Here is an 18,061-nt window from a genome sequence, read left to right as displayed (position 1 = left end):
ACATTTCTCATTAAAATTTGATGCAGCGAGTGAACAGAGAGAATAAGGTCAAAGTTGGTATCAAGATTCTATGTTTTTTGATTGCTTAAAACAATCTGCAGCCCTACGGATGAAAAACGGGTGAGATTGATTCCTTTTAAGAGATCAGATAGACATTTAAGAGTCAAATCGACCTCTTAGGAGTAAAAGTGACCCCTAAGACCCATTAAACTGACCCATTAAGAGTCGAATTAACCCCTTAATAGTTAAATGGACTCATAAAGAGTCATGTTATCCTCCGAGGAGTCTCATTGACCCCTAAGGAGTCACATTGACCCCTAAGGAGTCACAATGACCTCTAGGGAGTCACATTGACCCCTAAGGAATCACATTGACCCCAAAGGAGTCACAATGACTCCTAATGAGTCACATTGACCTCTAAGGAGTCACAATGAACTCTAAAGAGGGGATTAATTTAACTCCTTAGGGGTCAACTATATACCCTTTGGAGTTGATCATCCACAGACCCACAAAATTAATCTCTTTAATAAGTTAAGAGGTCACTTTGATTCCTTAAGGATTCAATTTCGTTTTGAACTCTTAAGGAACCAAATTGACCTCTTAAGGGTTCAAATTCATATCTTTATGGGTCTGTGGATGACCAACTCCAAAGAGAATCACATTTTCAGGAGTCAAACTAATCCCTAGTTAACTCAAGGGGTCAGTTTGACTCCCAAAGTGATCAAACTGATTTCTAAAGGGATCAATCTAACCCCTTTTTCATCCGTAGACAGGCACGTTCCATTTGATTAACTGAGGCTCGTGCTAACGAAAAAAGTAAAAGTAACTTATTTATTTATACTCACCAGAATTGAGTACAATCTCTTTACATTTTTTTTTTGCATCATGAAAAAAAAGTTGAACCTAATTTAATCACAAATACACACAGAAAAACATTCAACACAAAATTTATTTACGATTTTAAATACCTAGCTTATAAAATCTAATTTATTTGATCTCAAAATGTTTTTTGTTGCTTTTTTCCATTGTTGGAGTAGAGTGTTTTTGTGTAGTTGCCCAGACGAAACAAGACAAGAGTGTAGGTTAAAAACCCGAGAGAGATAATATTAATGACTACCGATGTTTCTTTTCTCTCTCGAGTGTTGTAGTTGTAAGTGGACGCATAAATTTCGTAAACATTAGAAAAATAGAGGAAATAATAAACTAAGAAAAAAAATACAATAGAAAGACAAAAGTTAATCATCTTTAATCATCTTTGAGAGCGACAAGTACAAGTACCGAAGTCAGGAAAAATAAAAGTTGTTAGCTTATTAAAATTGATTTAAATGAATGTAAAAGTGAATTTTCTTTCAAATGTCATAAATTTTCACATTAAAAAAAGATAAATTTATGATGATGAAAAAATTGTTTTTTTTTTTAAATTGGGCATGGGAATTGTTTTACTTTTTTTTTGTCTCACAATTAGAAACTCTTCTCCGATAATCGTTTTTCATGCATTAAGTCACAAACAAAAAATAATAAAAATAAAATAAAAAATAAAAAAATAAAAAAAATAAAAATTAAAAAAATTGTTCAACAATACAAAATTTCAAGTCAAAATATTTTAAAACAAAATTTAAAAAAATCAAACAAATCTAAATTCATTTTTTTTTAACTTCCAGAATTTTTAGTAAATTTTCCGACAACATGAAATTCTTATTTTATTTTCTATTAAAATTATTGAAAAAAATCTCTTATTTTTGAAACTTTTTTCTCTGATACTCCTCATTCTCGGATAAATTACTTAAAAAAAAGTTTATGTTTATTATTTGGAAAACCTAAAAATAAATAAAAGACTAAAATCGAAGTTTTTGAAAAAAATATCACGTTCGTCACATAATATCACATAAGAAAAAAAACGTACAAAATGAAAGCGTTGTTGAAACAATAAAAGAATCAAATTAAAATAAACACAAATTTTTTGTCCACACTTTAGCCGTTAACAAATAAATCAAACATGTAAGTCTTGTTCAAATCTTGTATGACCAAATTTGTGTCCAAAATGTAACAATAGATCACCAAAAAAGCAAAAAATAAAAAAAAATCGTGTGGTCGAAACCCATTCATGACATTAACATTCATTACATCCAAAATAATTAAATTACTAGAGCATTAGACAAGCTCAATGGAATCAATTTAACATGATGTCTTATGTGACTTATTTTTTGTTTTGTTTCTTGTAAAAAGTAGAACAAAGTGTCACATTACTTTTTCATTCAACGGAAAATGTCATGAACTTAAAACGCGTTGTCATATCATGTAAAAAGACAGGAAAAGACACGCATGACAAAGGAACAAAAAATGTTCGGTAATTCAATCACGAGGTAAAGGGAAATATGTTCAAATGGTCACTCTAATCGCAAAAATATTTAATAAACCGACGCGAAATTCGATCATTCATACTTGAATAACTTGGAGGCCGCTTTGCAAGAAATTCAAGACAATGAACCTAGTTTGTTTGTTTATTTTTTTTATGAATTATGGACATGCGATATGTTTCTTCTGACATTAGATCCGTTATGGTGGTCTAGCTCTCAGTTTCGCGAAAAATTTAAAAACTCACTGTTGAAGTGACAAAAGCCAAATTAGCTGAAAAACCATTCAAGATTAAGTCTTTTGCTGAATAAAAAAGTTTGCTGAATTCAAAAACTTTGTAGAGTAGAAATTTGTTGAACATAATTATCGTCGCTGAATTCAAAATTTTGCTAAATAAAAATTTGCTGAATACAAATTCGCTGAATTGAAAAATTTTGCTGAATACAAATTCGTTGCTGAATAAAATTTCGCTGAATTGAAAAAATTTTGCTGAGTAGAAACTTGCTGAATACAAATTCGTTGCTGAGTTGCAGAATTTGACTGAGTATAAATTTGCTGAATAAAAATTCGCTTAATTAAAAATTTTTGCTGAGCATAAATTTGCTGAATAGAATTTTTCCTCGAGTAGAAATTTGCTGAATAAATTTTTTTCGCTGAATTGGTTTTAGTCAAAAATGTGCTGAATTTTGACTTAAGTTTAATTTTTTGGCTTTTCGTCTAAATTTTAGAAAAAATATTATTTTTTTTTAAGCTGATGTAAATTTTTGCTCGAAATTTTTTTTTACAGCCCTGTATCATCAACAAAAACAGGATTTCATTGAAAATATTTTTTTCTTAATTGAAGAACATTAAAAATGATGCAAAAATACACGATTCTCCGCTCTTAACAGCTATGAATTGCAAAAAACATTAAAAAAAACATGACGATATGTGACCAAAATGTCCTTGAGATTTTTAAATGCTGTTTTTTGCTTGTTCTTCACCTGTTTGTGAGACTTTTTTTTGTAAATCGATCTCAATTTGACCCTTTTTGACTCCAGAGATGCTGGTTATGTGATAGAAAAACACGCAAAACTCATAACGAACAATCAAACAAACAACACAAGATAATTACCATATGGAGATGCTTTAATAACAATAAAATTATACACATGAACCAACATCTCGCATCTATCATATTTATTCATCTTTCTCGTTAACTTCTTCAACTTTGTTACGTGAGTGTTTCGTTTTCACCTGCACTGAAATCACAAGACGAGATTACATTGTTTTTATGAATTGAAGTCAAGTTGATGGAGTTATGATTGGTTTATCGCAGCGAACTATCAAGCGCCATTCATTCAATTTTGAAATATAAAAATAGATTTTTTGATTGAAAAATTTTCTCGCAAGAAAATGAAATGAAAGTGAATGTCTCCGTAAGAAAAAGAGACAATAAAACGGAAAAAAGTCGTTTCCCATGCATTTCATGTTCTTTGATGTGATTGATGAAGTGATCGACGTGTAGATGCAAAATGATATGCACGAGTTATTATTTTAATTTTTTTTAATGTCCATAAAAAAAATTAAAATTTTTCGTCAACGAATAACTTTATCGCATTTAAGTGAAATTTAAAAAAAATATAAATTAGCGTTGAAAAATTTTTAAGTCAAAAATTCTAAAGCTTAAGTCAAGTTTACTTTTTTAAGTAAAAATTATATAAAATTTATTTTTTTTACATTTTTTATAAATTAAAAAAATATGATATTTAACCAAAGTTTGATTAAAAAAATAAAAATTAAAAAAAAAATAAGAAAAAATCACATTTGTGTATTTTTTGTGACAAAAACTAAATTTGATTTAGCTTTGAACTTCAGAAAGATTTTTCAATTTTTTTTTTTTTAAATTCAATTTTTTTGAGCTTTGGAAAAAAAATCAGACAGACAAAAGGACAAAATCCGATATTTTTTTAAATAATTCAATAAAAAAGAGTAAATCCCACTTTTACAAAGGAAGTGTCGAAGGGCAAAGCAATTACAGATGAGCGACTTAAACTTGATATGTCGCATGTTTTCTTGTTGTGATTGAACTTATTCAAGTGTGTGTGTTGAATGTCACACCACCGACACCAATTGTCAATCAAAATGCATGCGATTCGTGACGAGACGATTTTTTTTCTTCCCAAATATTGGATCAGGTCAACAAAAAAACTTTTTTTCTCAGAACATTGAGACTTCAATCTTGACCAAAAATGACTGAAAAAACCTGTTTCGCATGTAGACCCAGTCTGCAACAATTCAAATAAATAGACGACAAGAAAAAAAAGTAGAATAACAGAATTTATTTTTGTTATTTAGTAACCTAAACAGCAACTAGCAAATAAAAAAAAACCTGTCTCACACACAATTTCTGATGAATTGCCACTGCTTGCTACATTTTTTGTATCGCGATAGAAGGTGTTGTTCGTTCGAAGTACGACATAATGTTATAAAAATGCTAAATATGGGTTAGGCTCGGACTACTTACTTTAGAGCACTTACGTGCATTTTAAGTTTATTCGAGAATGGAATGGCAGGTATTTGACTTGCCAACTTGCAACGCAAAAGAGAATAAGGGAGAGAAAAAAATAAATAATAAAATTCAACAGAAGGTGGTGCATGGCGTGGCGATATAAATGCAGAAACAGGAACTAAATGCAAATTCAGTCAGTTATTGTGTGTTGCTAGTTGCTGGCAAAGTACATAACTGTATTTACGTACGCGAGATACGTAAGAGATATGAGATCAAGGATCCCCTTTTTTATTGTTGTTAATATTTTTTGCAAGTTTTTATAAGAAATAACAGACACTTGCCATGTTGGACAACACTCCGGATGTTTATCTGATACCATTTTTAGAGATATTTTTTGTATGATTGGTTGACCTTTTGTATTATTATTTTTTTAATTGAGAATTACTGATCAATAGTGGCGTGCAATTAACTTCCTTCATGAGGTGTTGAAGTTTTAAGTAAGGGATTATAAATTAACTTGCCGCATTTTTAAAAAGCATAAAGTTGACCATACGCTGAAAATAATAAAATTTAGATTTAGCAATTCACATTATCTTGAATCACAAAATTTAAGACATAAAATAATTTTTTCATATTTTTTCTATTTTTAATTAATTTTTAAATTATTTTAATACAAAAAAATAATTAAAAAATTGTAAAAAAAATATTTTAATAATTTAATGTAAATTTATTTTTTTTTTAAAATAATTTTTTAAATTTTAAAAATTATTGAATTTTTTTTTAAATTTTTTATTTTTTAAATTTTTCAGAAAAATTTTAATATATTTTTAAATTTTTTATGAAAAATTTGATAAACAGAAAATTTAAAAATTTACAAAATACATGAAAAGTTTTTAATTTCAATAATTTTTTATTTTTTAAAATTATTTTTGATTTTGAACTTGTTTCAATCGAAAAACATAAAATTAAAGTTTTTATATTAATTAAGTAACTTTTTTTTTCGAAAAATGTTTTTAAAAAAGTTTTATATAATTTTATAGCCTTTTTTATTTAGGTCTGTGTTCGCTGAAAAAAAAACATAATTTTATCAAAATGAAAAAAAAAAATTAAACAAAACTTTAATACGATTCAAACCCGTAAAAAAACTTAGACAAACCTGAGATCATCGCACTTTCGGTCACTTTACGAGACCTATATAACCAACTCACGACTCTTCTGTTTTCTCATTTTTTATTCGATATCGTTAATCGGTGCAAAAACAACAAATATTCGTATTAAAAACATTTCTTGAATTTCATAAATCACCGTTCACATTAACTTTAACCTGAAAACCCATTGCATAACTCTAAGAAGAAAAAAAACGAGACATTTTTTTCCAGCAAAAGCAACAACAAGTCAACAATCGTCTATTAGTTCTGGTCGCATGAGTGCATGACTCGAACATGACTTCAGAAATTCATCGTTTCATCTGTTCGCTTGTTGCTTGTCCCATATTTGAACGGCTGACAACAACGGCGACTATAACGAAAAATGAACAAATGACGATTAAAGTCATAAATAAATGTTAAAATTAAATGTGCAACTTTTTGTGTTGTTCATAAAATAAAATTTTTAAGCGAATAATAAAATAATCGCAATAAAGCACACGGATAAAAAAAGTTTCTGTGCTAATTTTAGACTTGCTTGAAGCTGTTCATGTTCGAGTCTAATCTTTCGAGTATTTTTTTTACATTGACTTATTGCTTGGTAATGCACGCGGCTTTATTAGGTAATTCGAGACATTTATTCAAAAAAGTTGTTCATGCTCACACATGGCTCTTTTATGGCAAAAGGCATGGCATGGCAACGGTATGAATTTGGTACAAAGGGAATTTGCAACATCATTTATTTACCGTTTTTCTATGGTTAAAGTACTAAATATGCTGAACGAGTTCAACTTTTGACCTCCGATGAAGTTTTAATTGGTTGTTTATTTATTCTTTGTTTGAATTTTTGTCAAGTTCAGAGACCTGAGGGAGTTTTCTGGATATGGAATTAATTTTTAAAGAAAAAAAAAATCTTAGAAAAAAATTTGCAATAATTTTTTAAAAATTTTTTATTGAACTGAAATTTTGTAAAATGATGGAATTTAAATTTTTGAATGAATAAAAATCGATTTTTGTCGAAAAATGACTCAAAATTGACTTATTAACAAAAATTTTCCAACCGAAATCGATTTTTTCTATTCAAAAGTCCAAATTCTATCATTTTACATAATTACAGTTCAATAAAAAAAATTTTAAAAACATTATTTAGAATTTTACCTAACATGTCAAAGTAACTTTCAGTCTCAATAACTCAGTAGTTGTCAATTAATTACTCACAAAACACCTTTTTTCTACCTGTTTTCAATTTAGAAAGTTGTTCCACCACTCATTTATTTCAGAAGGATTTCTTTTGTTGCCGTTAAATGAGTTGTTAACGTGTTTCGATGCGACACCCACGCAGTTGTATGCAAATATTTATCGCTTTTTTGCCGAATTTGTACTTTAAAGTGGGGCAATTTTTGGTGTTTCGCTGCTCGAAAGGTCATTGAAGTCCGACAGACACTGACTGATGGAGAACTTTGTTAAATAATCCGGTTATTTATGATTTTCTGTCAAATATTGGTCATTAAAATTGCATGCGATCATCGAATTATGTCCAAAAAGTGACGAAGATAAAAAAAATAAATCACAAAACTTCAAATTTGGTCATCATCAAACAAACATGAAACTTAAGTCGCAACCTTTTTGTTTGTTTTTTTATCCGCATCATCAGACAGAGTCAGCTGACTGAACGTTCAAGCCTCTCAAGTTTTGACACAAACAAAAAAAATGGTTTTTTTCGTCAATTGTTGAGTTTTAATGAAAGATTTTGCGTAACACCTCTCGAATTTTTTTTTTCTCGGTACAATCGGCCTTTGTTTAAAAGTTCAATTTGTTTGTTGAATGCTATCAACTGATATCTAACGATTTGCTCTCTAACACTAGAGGCAATGGGCATTCAACTTGAAATTTAATTAAATTTTAAAAATAAGTTGTTAAAGGGGGTTGTCAGTATAACGAATCATAATTTTGTTTTGATCAAGCGATAAGAAAAATTTTTTTTTTTTTTGTTATTCTTAAGCGAATTAAACTAAAAAAATTATGGAGTTTAATATTTTCAAAAATCTCAAGTAGTGTTTATTTTTATTTTATTTATTTTTATTTAATTTAATTTTTTATTATTTTTTTTAATTTAATTTTTAAAAAATATAAAATAATAATGTTATAAATAATTTAAATTAATAAATATGTAAATTGAAATAAATTAATAAATAATTTAATTAACAAATTTTATTAAAAAAAAAAAATTAAATTTTACAAAAAATTTTATTTAAAATTTAATATTAATTTTTTTTTTAAATTTTTAATTTTTTTATAAAAAATTATAAAAAATTAAAAAAATAAAACATTTTTTTATTATTTGGGCCTAAATTTGATAAAAAAATTTTTTAAGAGCTATTTTTATGAGAAAACTATTTTTTTTCTGTGAAAAACTATTTTTCTTTTTTTTTTCCTTTTTTTGTCGGTAGAGTACAGATTTACTTCAAACCTGAACTCAGAGAGTCAAAAAGTTCAGATGTTATCAAACAAAAACAGGTTCTAGCCCGCTTGACTTGTCCATCACGTCATGATATCATCATCATCATCACAATAAAATAATCATCTAAAGTTGAAGGATTCGAACGTGACCACAAAACAAACGAAGATTTATCGATCTAATCTACCTTCTGGCTGTAATTTATGTTCTCGCGTTCGTTATATAACAACAATGCCCTGCCGCATTGTTCGTTCGATGATTAGTGCAAAACTATTTGTTCTTAATAACGGCTCGTTATGAACGATTCGACATACCAAAGCCTTTACATAAGCTAATGATTAAATAAAATTAATAATAATTGAAACAAGTTACCGTGAGAACCGTGAATTTGAGTTTTGAATTTGATGAATTCGCTACTGAAACGGCAAATAAGTAGCAAAATGTGACAATCGAATTAATTTAATAACAAAAATAATAATAATTTGAAAAGTGAAATTTTTTTACAAGCGAAATTTAATCCGAATATAGGAAGTCGCCGTTGTTTTGTTTTTTCTTCATATGTGGCTCGACTCGAGTGAATAGTACTATTATTAATTAGTAAATTGAAATCGAAAACAAAACCGCAATACAAAAGGTGTAGTGAGAGCCGAATATTTATTAACGCACACTTCACGAATGGTTGCGATAATGACTTGCTTGTGTGTCAGTGGATGCGTTAGAAAGTGAATTTGGAGGCAATTGGGTGAAATATTGTTGAAATTTTACTTTTTAATTTATACAAGTAATTTAGAAGTTAAATAATTTTTGTTGGGGTCTCAAAATTTTAACTTGAAATTTTTTTTTGTCTCAAATTTGAATTTTACAAAATTTCACAACATTTTATAATTTCTTTATTTTTTTTTAAGAAAATCTTTAGTTATTTTTATTTTTCTAATCTACTTAAGAGTTGGAAGTTAAATATTGAAGTTTAAACTAAAAATTAAATTTATTAAGATTTTTAATTATAAAAATTAATTTAATTTTTTTTAAATTTTTAGTTAATTTATTTATTTAAAAATTAACATAAAAAGTTAAAAATTAAAAAAATTTAATAATTTAATTTAACAACTTGATCAATTTATTTTTTAATAAAAATAAACATCATTAAATTAATAAAAAAAAATTAAAAAGCTTAAATAGTTAATTTAAGAAAATTAAAAAATTAATTTTATTACAATAAAAAAATTAAATAAAAATTTTAAACAATTAAAAAAAAAATTGAATAAAAAATAATTTAAAATAATAAAAAAATAAAATTTATTTAAATTTAAATAAATTTTAAATCAATAAAAAAATTAAATAAAAAGATATAATTTTTACTATAAAATATTCAAATTTTTCCGTCATTTCAAGTGTGTCTCAACCACTTCACACACCTTCAAAACCTCTCCAAAACTCTTCTTACGATAAAAAAAAATCGCCTTAAATACACTTCTAAGGCCATCAAGACCATTTTACTTTTACTTTTTTTTTTCTTTAATCATATATTAACCAGCTGTAGCTTGTTGCTACACTTTATTTAAATAAATATATTGAAGACAAATTATCTGACTCCAAGCCATATATGCATTTATCTCTTTTTTTTGCAACAACGACTCGACGCCTATTTGATACATTTGCATTAAAACTCGAGTAACGCATGTGCGCGTTGTGACAAAAAGTGTTGGCTTTGAACGCAAAAAAAGTCGCGCACGTCGCTAAAAGGGACAACTTTTAATTATGCATTTCTCGTTTAATTTTTTATGAATCTATTAAAAAATAAAAAAAAGTTTAGTGCACCGAGAAATTTTCTACAATTTTAACGTGATCAAAATTACACACAAAATTCCGTAAAGTTCACTGATTTTGCGTCTATTGTTCATTCAAGTCAATTACATGGTATTACTTACATGACACACATTTTTTTCGTCTGTTTCAAGCGCCGCCGTACAAAAGACATCAATTTTCTTCTGTCTGTTACCTACAAAGGTACACTTGCCCAAAAAAATTTAAAAAAAAATGTTCAAAACAAACAATGCACGATAAATGTTCGCGTTACGAGAGTAGATTGAGTGAATGACAGTTTCATGTTAGATTGCCACAGAAACTCCGATGTTAGTTGAAAATTGTTAACCAGGAAAATAAATCGATTATATAAGTTTTTAGCATTTTTTTGGTGAGGTAGGTCAAAAACGGGGTCATTTTAAAAGTGATCGATTGGACATTTTATTTAAATACTGGTGCATTAGTAGTCGAATCATGCATTGAAAAATACGTTTTCACGTAAAACTCCAATAAATATCAAAACGAGTGAATGAAGTAACAGTTCGTTGTGATACTTTAGCTAAACATTTTTTCGCATGTTTTAAGTGCTTGTCGTCAAAAAACTTCCCAAGTGGCTCGAAACAGGTTCTATTCTAGAACGACGAAGAAACCATTCACAAAAATTTTACACCTGACTGCGTTTTTAACAAGAAAAAGTTTGTAGGTACGCAAATCTGTTTGCTTATGTACGAAGGCACAGTGGGGGATTTTGCGATTTTTTTTGTATGCAAATCTTAGAAATTTTTTCCGCATTTAAAATGAAAGGTAATTTGATGTTAATTAAGGAAAAACTGTAGAAAAGTAATTCGCATCACGAATTTGGTGATCATAATTGATTATTTTTCAAATTCCTCAAGAGAACAAAATCCCTTTCCTCAAGCATTTCCTCAAGCACGAAGTCTCCCTTGCCATCCGAATACATCTTCTATGATAAAACAGCTTTTGGCAGGTCACACACGCATACGGTATCCTGTCAAAGGAAGATACAAGCGGAATCAAGAGCAGATTGAAGTCATAGTCAGCAACTACCATCACTATAAGGAAGAAGGAAATCTCTTATCGTATTTGACTGCCATTAGTTTCAAATTAAAATTAAACGAGGAGTATGAAGATGAGAGCAAATAAGATGGACCAAATTGCATGTGACACAATGACTGGGTATCCTTCAAGCATACCTTTATGTCACGAAGCTTTTTGGTGAATTGAGATTATGAATAATATTTGAAAGCTTCTAATTCATTTTAAATTTATTAAAGAATTTGGTAATAATAAATATAACTGAGAAAAGCATTAAGTGACATTTCCAGTGCACTTGAATTTGAAATTCGTAATTTTGAAGCATGTAAAGCTTTTTTAAATGGCGGATATGTAATAAAACTTATTCAAAATTTAAAACGGACTTTTACCTAGTGAAAGGCGTTAAAAGTTAACTTTATCAAGTGGTAATTTTATTTGAGCAAATTATAGGCTAACATACCAATAAATAATTTTTGTAAAATGTGAATTTAAATATTAAAAATTATTTTTACACTAAATTTATGTCCCTGGAGGATAAATAAAATAACTGATAAAATAAATAAAAAGCCTTTGAAAGCATTGATAATTAAAGCTGTTAATAACTCGGTTGTATTTTGGTGAAACAGATGTTATACTGAGAACTAAGAATTGACATTGTTATAAAAGAATTCTTTAAGGTATATAACATAAAAAAATTTGAAAAACATGAATAACCAAGATGACAAAGTGACTATTGAGGACGAATCTCACAATTCCTCTTGTTCCAACATAACTAGGACATTAGAAGAATTGCAAATACCTATGTCAAAAGTGAAATGAGCTGACATTTTTGTTTTTTTCAAGTCAAGATTGAAACAAGTACTGACCAACGAATACTGATCTGAGAGTTAAGGAGTTGATCATCCGCAGACTCAACTCAATTAACTCTCAGAGGATATTGAGGTAGTATAAATTTTGTGGGTCCTACGGGAAATCAACTTCAAAAAAACCATAAATTGAGAATTTGGATTGATTTGCTAAGGGATTAAGTTGATCCTTTAAAGGGTTACTTTAACTAAAAATGAAGACATCTTATGGGGCTAGTTTGATATCTTAATTAATCCGTAGAACAAATTTATTTTTTTTTCTAATTTTAAAATTTGACATGTCTGTGCAATTTGAATTCGTAAAACAAATTACCTATTTTTCACAATTAATTTCACAAATTTATCACAAAGCAGCCCACTGTGCAACGACATGGTAAAAGAAGAAATATAAATAATTATCGTTTTTTGTTGTTTCCTAACAAAATACACAGCAATAAGATACTTGAAGCAGGAACTACACTCTTTCGCACACACAGGCAGAAATGCAATCAAATCGTTTTTGGCACGATAGACAAGTCATTATCGATGAAAGTTACCAAACGGGGAAATGATGATGTCAAAAGTACGAAAATCAAGTTTTTATTGATGACCTCTTGTGTCAAAATGACTTATTGAGTATCCATTAGACACCTTTCGACGGAGATTTTCTTCGGTTTTTAGTCAATTTTGAGCGTGTGACGTGCTCACAAGACTCCGAAACAGACCGGTGACTATGAACAAAGCTGAAAATTTGGCCTTGAATCGAAAAAAAAATTTGTTTCAACATACATATGGCATGTTAACTCATATTTTGTGCGAATTAAGTTGATTCACTTGTCTTTTCACACTTTTAAATGTACGTTGGAGCTAAGCACCGAATAATATTCAAATTTAAGTGATTAATTTGCGGTTGGAATTGGAGTACGAGTGCACCAAATTCGAAGTTGATTGATTGATTGAGTGTTTTGTGCGGAAGTTTGTCGATTTTTTGTTGTTTTCTTTGAAAATGAGATCGTTTACTAATTAATTTTGTTTTTTTTTTCTTGTAGTTTGTGGCCCACCTGCTGTGCCTCTCAACGCCAAAGTCACTACACAATCAAAGGAGGGCATCGGCATCACTGAGGCTCGTTACGAATGCGATTCCGGCTATGAACTATTTGGTCAGGCGACTATTACGTGCGATCCGGTGCGTGGATGGACGAAAGATTTGCCATTTTGCGGCACAAATGTCGCCTATCGCAAGCCAACCAACCAATCGTCGTCGACAAGAAATGGTCCCGCTACCTACGCGAACGACGGCAAACTCGGAAATCAGAATCCAGACGGTCAGCAATGCTCGGAAACGTTGAAAGAAGCATCGCCATGGTGGAAAGTTGATCTCCTGACGCCACAAATGATTCGAGTTGTACGAATTACCACGAGAGGATGTTGCGGGCATCAACCGTTGCAGGATTTGGAGATTCGTGTCGGTAACAGCAGCACAGATTTGCAACGAAATCCGCTTTGTGCTTGGTATCCCGGCACCCTTGACGAGGGAACGACGAAAGAATTCCTCTGTGCCAGACCGTTAGTGGGACAATTCGTGGCCATACAACTTGTGGGCGAAGGCAGCTTGAGTTTGTGCGAAGTTGAAATTTTCTCCAACGAGGAATTCACGCCGGAACGATGTGCCGCGCCAAATTTGAACGCAGACACAATTCTCACGACTTTTGCAAGGACCTGTTACGAGTTTCATGTGACGCGCGGGGAAAGTTTCGAAAAAGCCCGACAAATTTGCCAATCGCATGGTGGGGATTTGTTGCATGACTTCAAAGGAGCCTCCAAAGATTACGTTTTGTCGGAGCTGGAACGTCGCAAGAGCGATTTGAAGACACAACTTGTGTGGATTGGTGCTCAAAAAGAGCCCGGTTTGACTTCGAGACTCTGGAAATGGGTGAATGGTAAGTTTTTTCGTGCAAAAAAGTTGCAATAAAGACAATTAAATGCTTAACCTTATTCCCATCGATACATCTTCGCTTCTCACTTCTCATCGTTAATCATTTTTCGCATGTTTTCACTGCACTGCATCTCAAAGTGGGCACATGCTAAATGATGGGAAAACTTTTTAAACGTTTTTTTAGGTGTTTGCTTTGTTAAACACAACAATAGCATGTTAATTCTAACATAAATAAAATTGAAAACACACTTTCGATTATAAACTCCAAAGACAATTAAAAATAAATTATTAAAATGATGATAAAAAACTTGGCAAAATTAACAGCTCATAAAAATAAATTACTGTAATCTATGATCGTAGTATTGCACTTTTCATTTTAAACAGAGGCGGAAATAATTTTATTTATTTAATTTTAAAATATTTTTAATCAAATTAATTCACAAATTATTTTTTTTTTATTTAATTGCTTTAATTGCTTGATTTTTTTTATATTTGAAGAATTTTTAATTTTATTTAAATTTTTTAAGTTTTATTATATTTTTTTTATCTCTAAAAATCTAAAATTTTTACTTTTTAAAAAAAATTTTTTTTTTTAATATTTATTTTAATATTTTTAAAACAATTTTAAATCGCATTTTTGAAAATTAATTAAAAAACTAATTTTTATTATTTTAATTTTTTAAATAATTTTTATAACATTTTTTTAATTAAAAAATAATAAATTTTAATAAATAAATAATTTATTATTTTTTTTTAAATAAATAAAAATTAATTAATAAAAAAAATGAATTAAAAATAATTAAATGAATTAAATTAAAATAAATAAATTAAATAAATAAAAAAAATAAATATAATAATATTTTAATATTCCTTAAGAATTTTTATTCATTCTAATTTTCTTAAATAAATTTTTAAAAAATTAATTAAACAAAAAAAAATTAAATTAAATAATTTAAAACAATTTGAAAAAAAATTGATAAATTTTTCGGTTAACAAAAAAATATCAAAAAATTATTTGGCCCACTTTTTCACCATCCCTGCGATTTGTAAGATGCAAATCACTCCGCATGTGCCTCAATTCCATAAATATTTCCCGTGCAATATAATGCACTTCATTTGTTTCATATTTCAATCAGATGCAAATCCATTCAAAAAACAATCATAAACTCCGACAAGAAAATAATAAGCAAAAAAATACTGCGTACACAACTTTGTTACTTTTTTTCCCACAATTATCTTGTGGTCTGTCGGCCTACAAGAACAATTGCATTTTTATTGCGCTGCAATTTGCGAGACAGACCCGAGAATTTTCCTTGAAACACATTTTCCACACATGATGTTGGGAAATTTCACGTTCCCAGCTCTTTATTTCGCTAGTGGACTGCTGTGATGCTGATGAGATAACGCACAGTAAAAAAAATTAAATCACTTTTCAATAAAAATATTAACAAAACAATACAAAAAGCCATTCAACCGTTCGCTCGCTTTGCATTTTGTTGTTTATGAAATATGTTTTTTTTTGTGTTGTTTGATCGAAAAGGTCATCTTGCAACTTTTTTATAAATATTTTTTTCAATTAACGGTTTTTTTGCTTTGCATTCGACTCATTTTGCGGTGATTTATTGATTTTCTTTCGGCGGATCAATTTTTGAAAAAAAAATTACTGTCGGATTTATTTCTAAGTGAGTCAATTATGCACTCAAAAAAATTCGATGAGCCTTTCGTCGAGTAAGTTACTAATCACCTCGTCAGGAGAAGAAACTTGTAATTATAATCCGTCATCATCTTCATTACTTTTCGTTCCTTTCATTTCGTTGTTTGTGGCTTATTTGCGTCTCAAACGTGTGAGAAATGACAACTGACTCGAAAAACAACGTCTCGAAGGTTACATAATTTGTTTCAATTTCGGCTAATTTGCATAATTTTGATTGTTGTTTTGTTTTTACGGCACTGCTGATGTTGCTTGATGTAACTTGAGGCAATTTTCAGATTATTTTAATGCGTTTTAATGATGAAGATGAGAGGTTAATGGCTTTTTGTTCCAAAAAAAAATGTGTTAAAATGGGAATAAGAAGTTTTTCTAGGTCAGATTTCTAAAAAAAAAATTATTTTTGCTTGCAGGTGATACGGTATTGAAGCCATCTTGGGGCAAAGATCAGCCAAATAACTACAACGGAGAGCAAAATTGCGTCGTTCTCGATGGCGGACGTGGTTGGTTGTGGAATGACGTTGGATGTAACTTGGATTATTTGCATTTTGTGTGTCAGCATGGTGAGTTTAAAAGTTTTTTCTTGGAAAACTTTGCTTTAAAACACTTTTTTTGTAGCTCCCTTATCTTGTGGATCACCGGATTCGTTGACAAATACGACGATTATTGGAAAAAATTACACAGTTGGCAATCACATCCAGTATCAATGCCCAAAGGGACATTCTTTGATCGGCGATGCCAAAAGAACTTGTGAAAAAAGTGGATTGTGGAGTGGAAAAGCACCAACTTGTAAATGTAAGTCACTTTAAATTAAAAAAAATATTTATAAAAAAAATTATTAAAAAAAAAATTAAAAATAAAAAAAAAAAATAAAAAGTAAAATAAAAAAAAAATTTAAATAAGCAAAAGACAAGAAGTTTAAATAATTTAGCGACAAAAATCATACATTTTTTTTTTTTAAAAAAATTATTTGAGAAAAAAAAATTTATTAAAAAAAATAAATTTTTTCGAAGTAAATTTTAATTTCAAGTTAAATTTAATTTTAAAAAAAATATTTTTGAAAAAAATTTTTTAGTAAAAATGTTCACTTTAGTATGATTTTTTATTAAATTTATTTTGTAAATTTTTTTAATTTTAAAAATAAAATTTCTAAAAATGAAGTTATCAAATTTTGAAAATTTTTAGTTTTGTTTTGCCCCATTTTTATTTCCAAAACTTTAAAAATTTTGATTACCAATTTTTGGAGCGGCCTATTCTAAAAAATTTTCAAATTAAATTTTAATGAAAATTTTTCAATTTTTAGTAAATTTCGTATTTAAAATAAAATTTTCTTTAAAAAATAATTTTCAAAAAAATTTTGATTTTTTTTCAAAAAAATTTTGAAAAAATAAGTTTTTTTTAATATTTTAATTTCTTTCAATTTTAATTAAAATGTTTTTAAATTTAATTTTTAATTAAAAAAATCAATTAGAAACTCAAAACAATTTTAATTTAAAATGAAAATGTGCCAAAAATGTCCACTTTAGTATTTTTTAAGTTTTAAAAAATATATTTTTATTTTTTTTGTGTTGTTTAAATTTTATCAAAATATTTTAAATTTCTAAAAATGTAAATTTTTATATATTTTTATAATTTTAAAATATAAAAAAAATAATTTTTAATTAAATTTATTTATTTCCCCAGATATCGACTGTGGTCCACTTCCACCAATCGAGCACGGCAGCATAATTTTACCTGAAAGTCGCACAACATTTGGCGCAATCGCCACATACACGTGTCACGAGAACCACACATTGATCGGAAATGAAAATCGCACGTGCGAATTGACGGGATGGACTGGCACACAGCCCCAATGTCTGGTAGATTGGTGTTCGGAGCCGCCCAAAATCGAAGGCGGAAGCATGAAGTTGTCTGGAAGACGTGCCGGCTCCACTGTCACGTACGAATGCGAACATGGCTACATTCTAATTGGCGAGCCAATTTTGTCTTGCGGTCTCGGCGGAGAATGGACGGGAAAACCACCAGTTTGTCGGTTTGTTGATTGCGGCTCGCCAGCAAGACCGGATCGCGGCAGTTTGCAGTTGTTGAATGATTCTACGACAGTCGGTTCGATAGTGAAATATTTCTGTCAGGAGGATTATTGGCTGGTTGGATCGGATTTCTTGCATTGCACGAAGGAGGGAAAGTGGTCTGGCGATACGCCGAGTTGTGAATGTAAGCTTAAAACTTAAATTTTAATGAAAAATCGTTAAAAAATTATTTTT

At 29.0% G+C, this 18,061-nt stretch overlaps 1 protein-coding gene across 1 annotated transcript in view; it reads left to right on the top strand.

Annotated features, from left to right (window-relative positions):
* LOC134835061 (sushi, von Willebrand factor type A, EGF and pentraxin domain-containing protein 1) overlaps positions 1–18,061 on the top strand; it is a 31,365-nt gene that overhangs the window by 11,031 nt on the left and 2,273 nt on the right. Inside the window, exons 2-5 of the mRNA XM_063849912.1 lie at positions 13,203–14,093; positions 16,211–16,360; positions 16,416–16,592; positions 17,481–18,011. Of these exons, the coding sequence (XP_063705982.1) occupies positions 13,203–14,093; positions 16,211–16,360; positions 16,416–16,592; positions 17,481–18,011 (1,749 nt within the window). The remainder of the gene's footprint in view (positions 1–13,202; positions 14,094–16,210; positions 16,361–16,415; positions 16,593–17,480; positions 18,012–18,061) is intronic.

This window comes from Culicoides brevitarsis, chromosome 3 (assembly GCF_036172545.1).
Source record: "Culicoides brevitarsis isolate CSIRO-B50_1 chromosome 3, AGI_CSIRO_Cbre_v1, whole genome shotgun sequence".
NCBI lineage: Eukaryota > Metazoa > Arthropoda > Insecta > Diptera > Ceratopogonidae > Culicoides > Culicoides brevitarsis.
The sequence above is the reverse complement of the archived record's forward strand: the minus strand, read 5'-3'. Positions and strand labels throughout refer to the sequence as shown.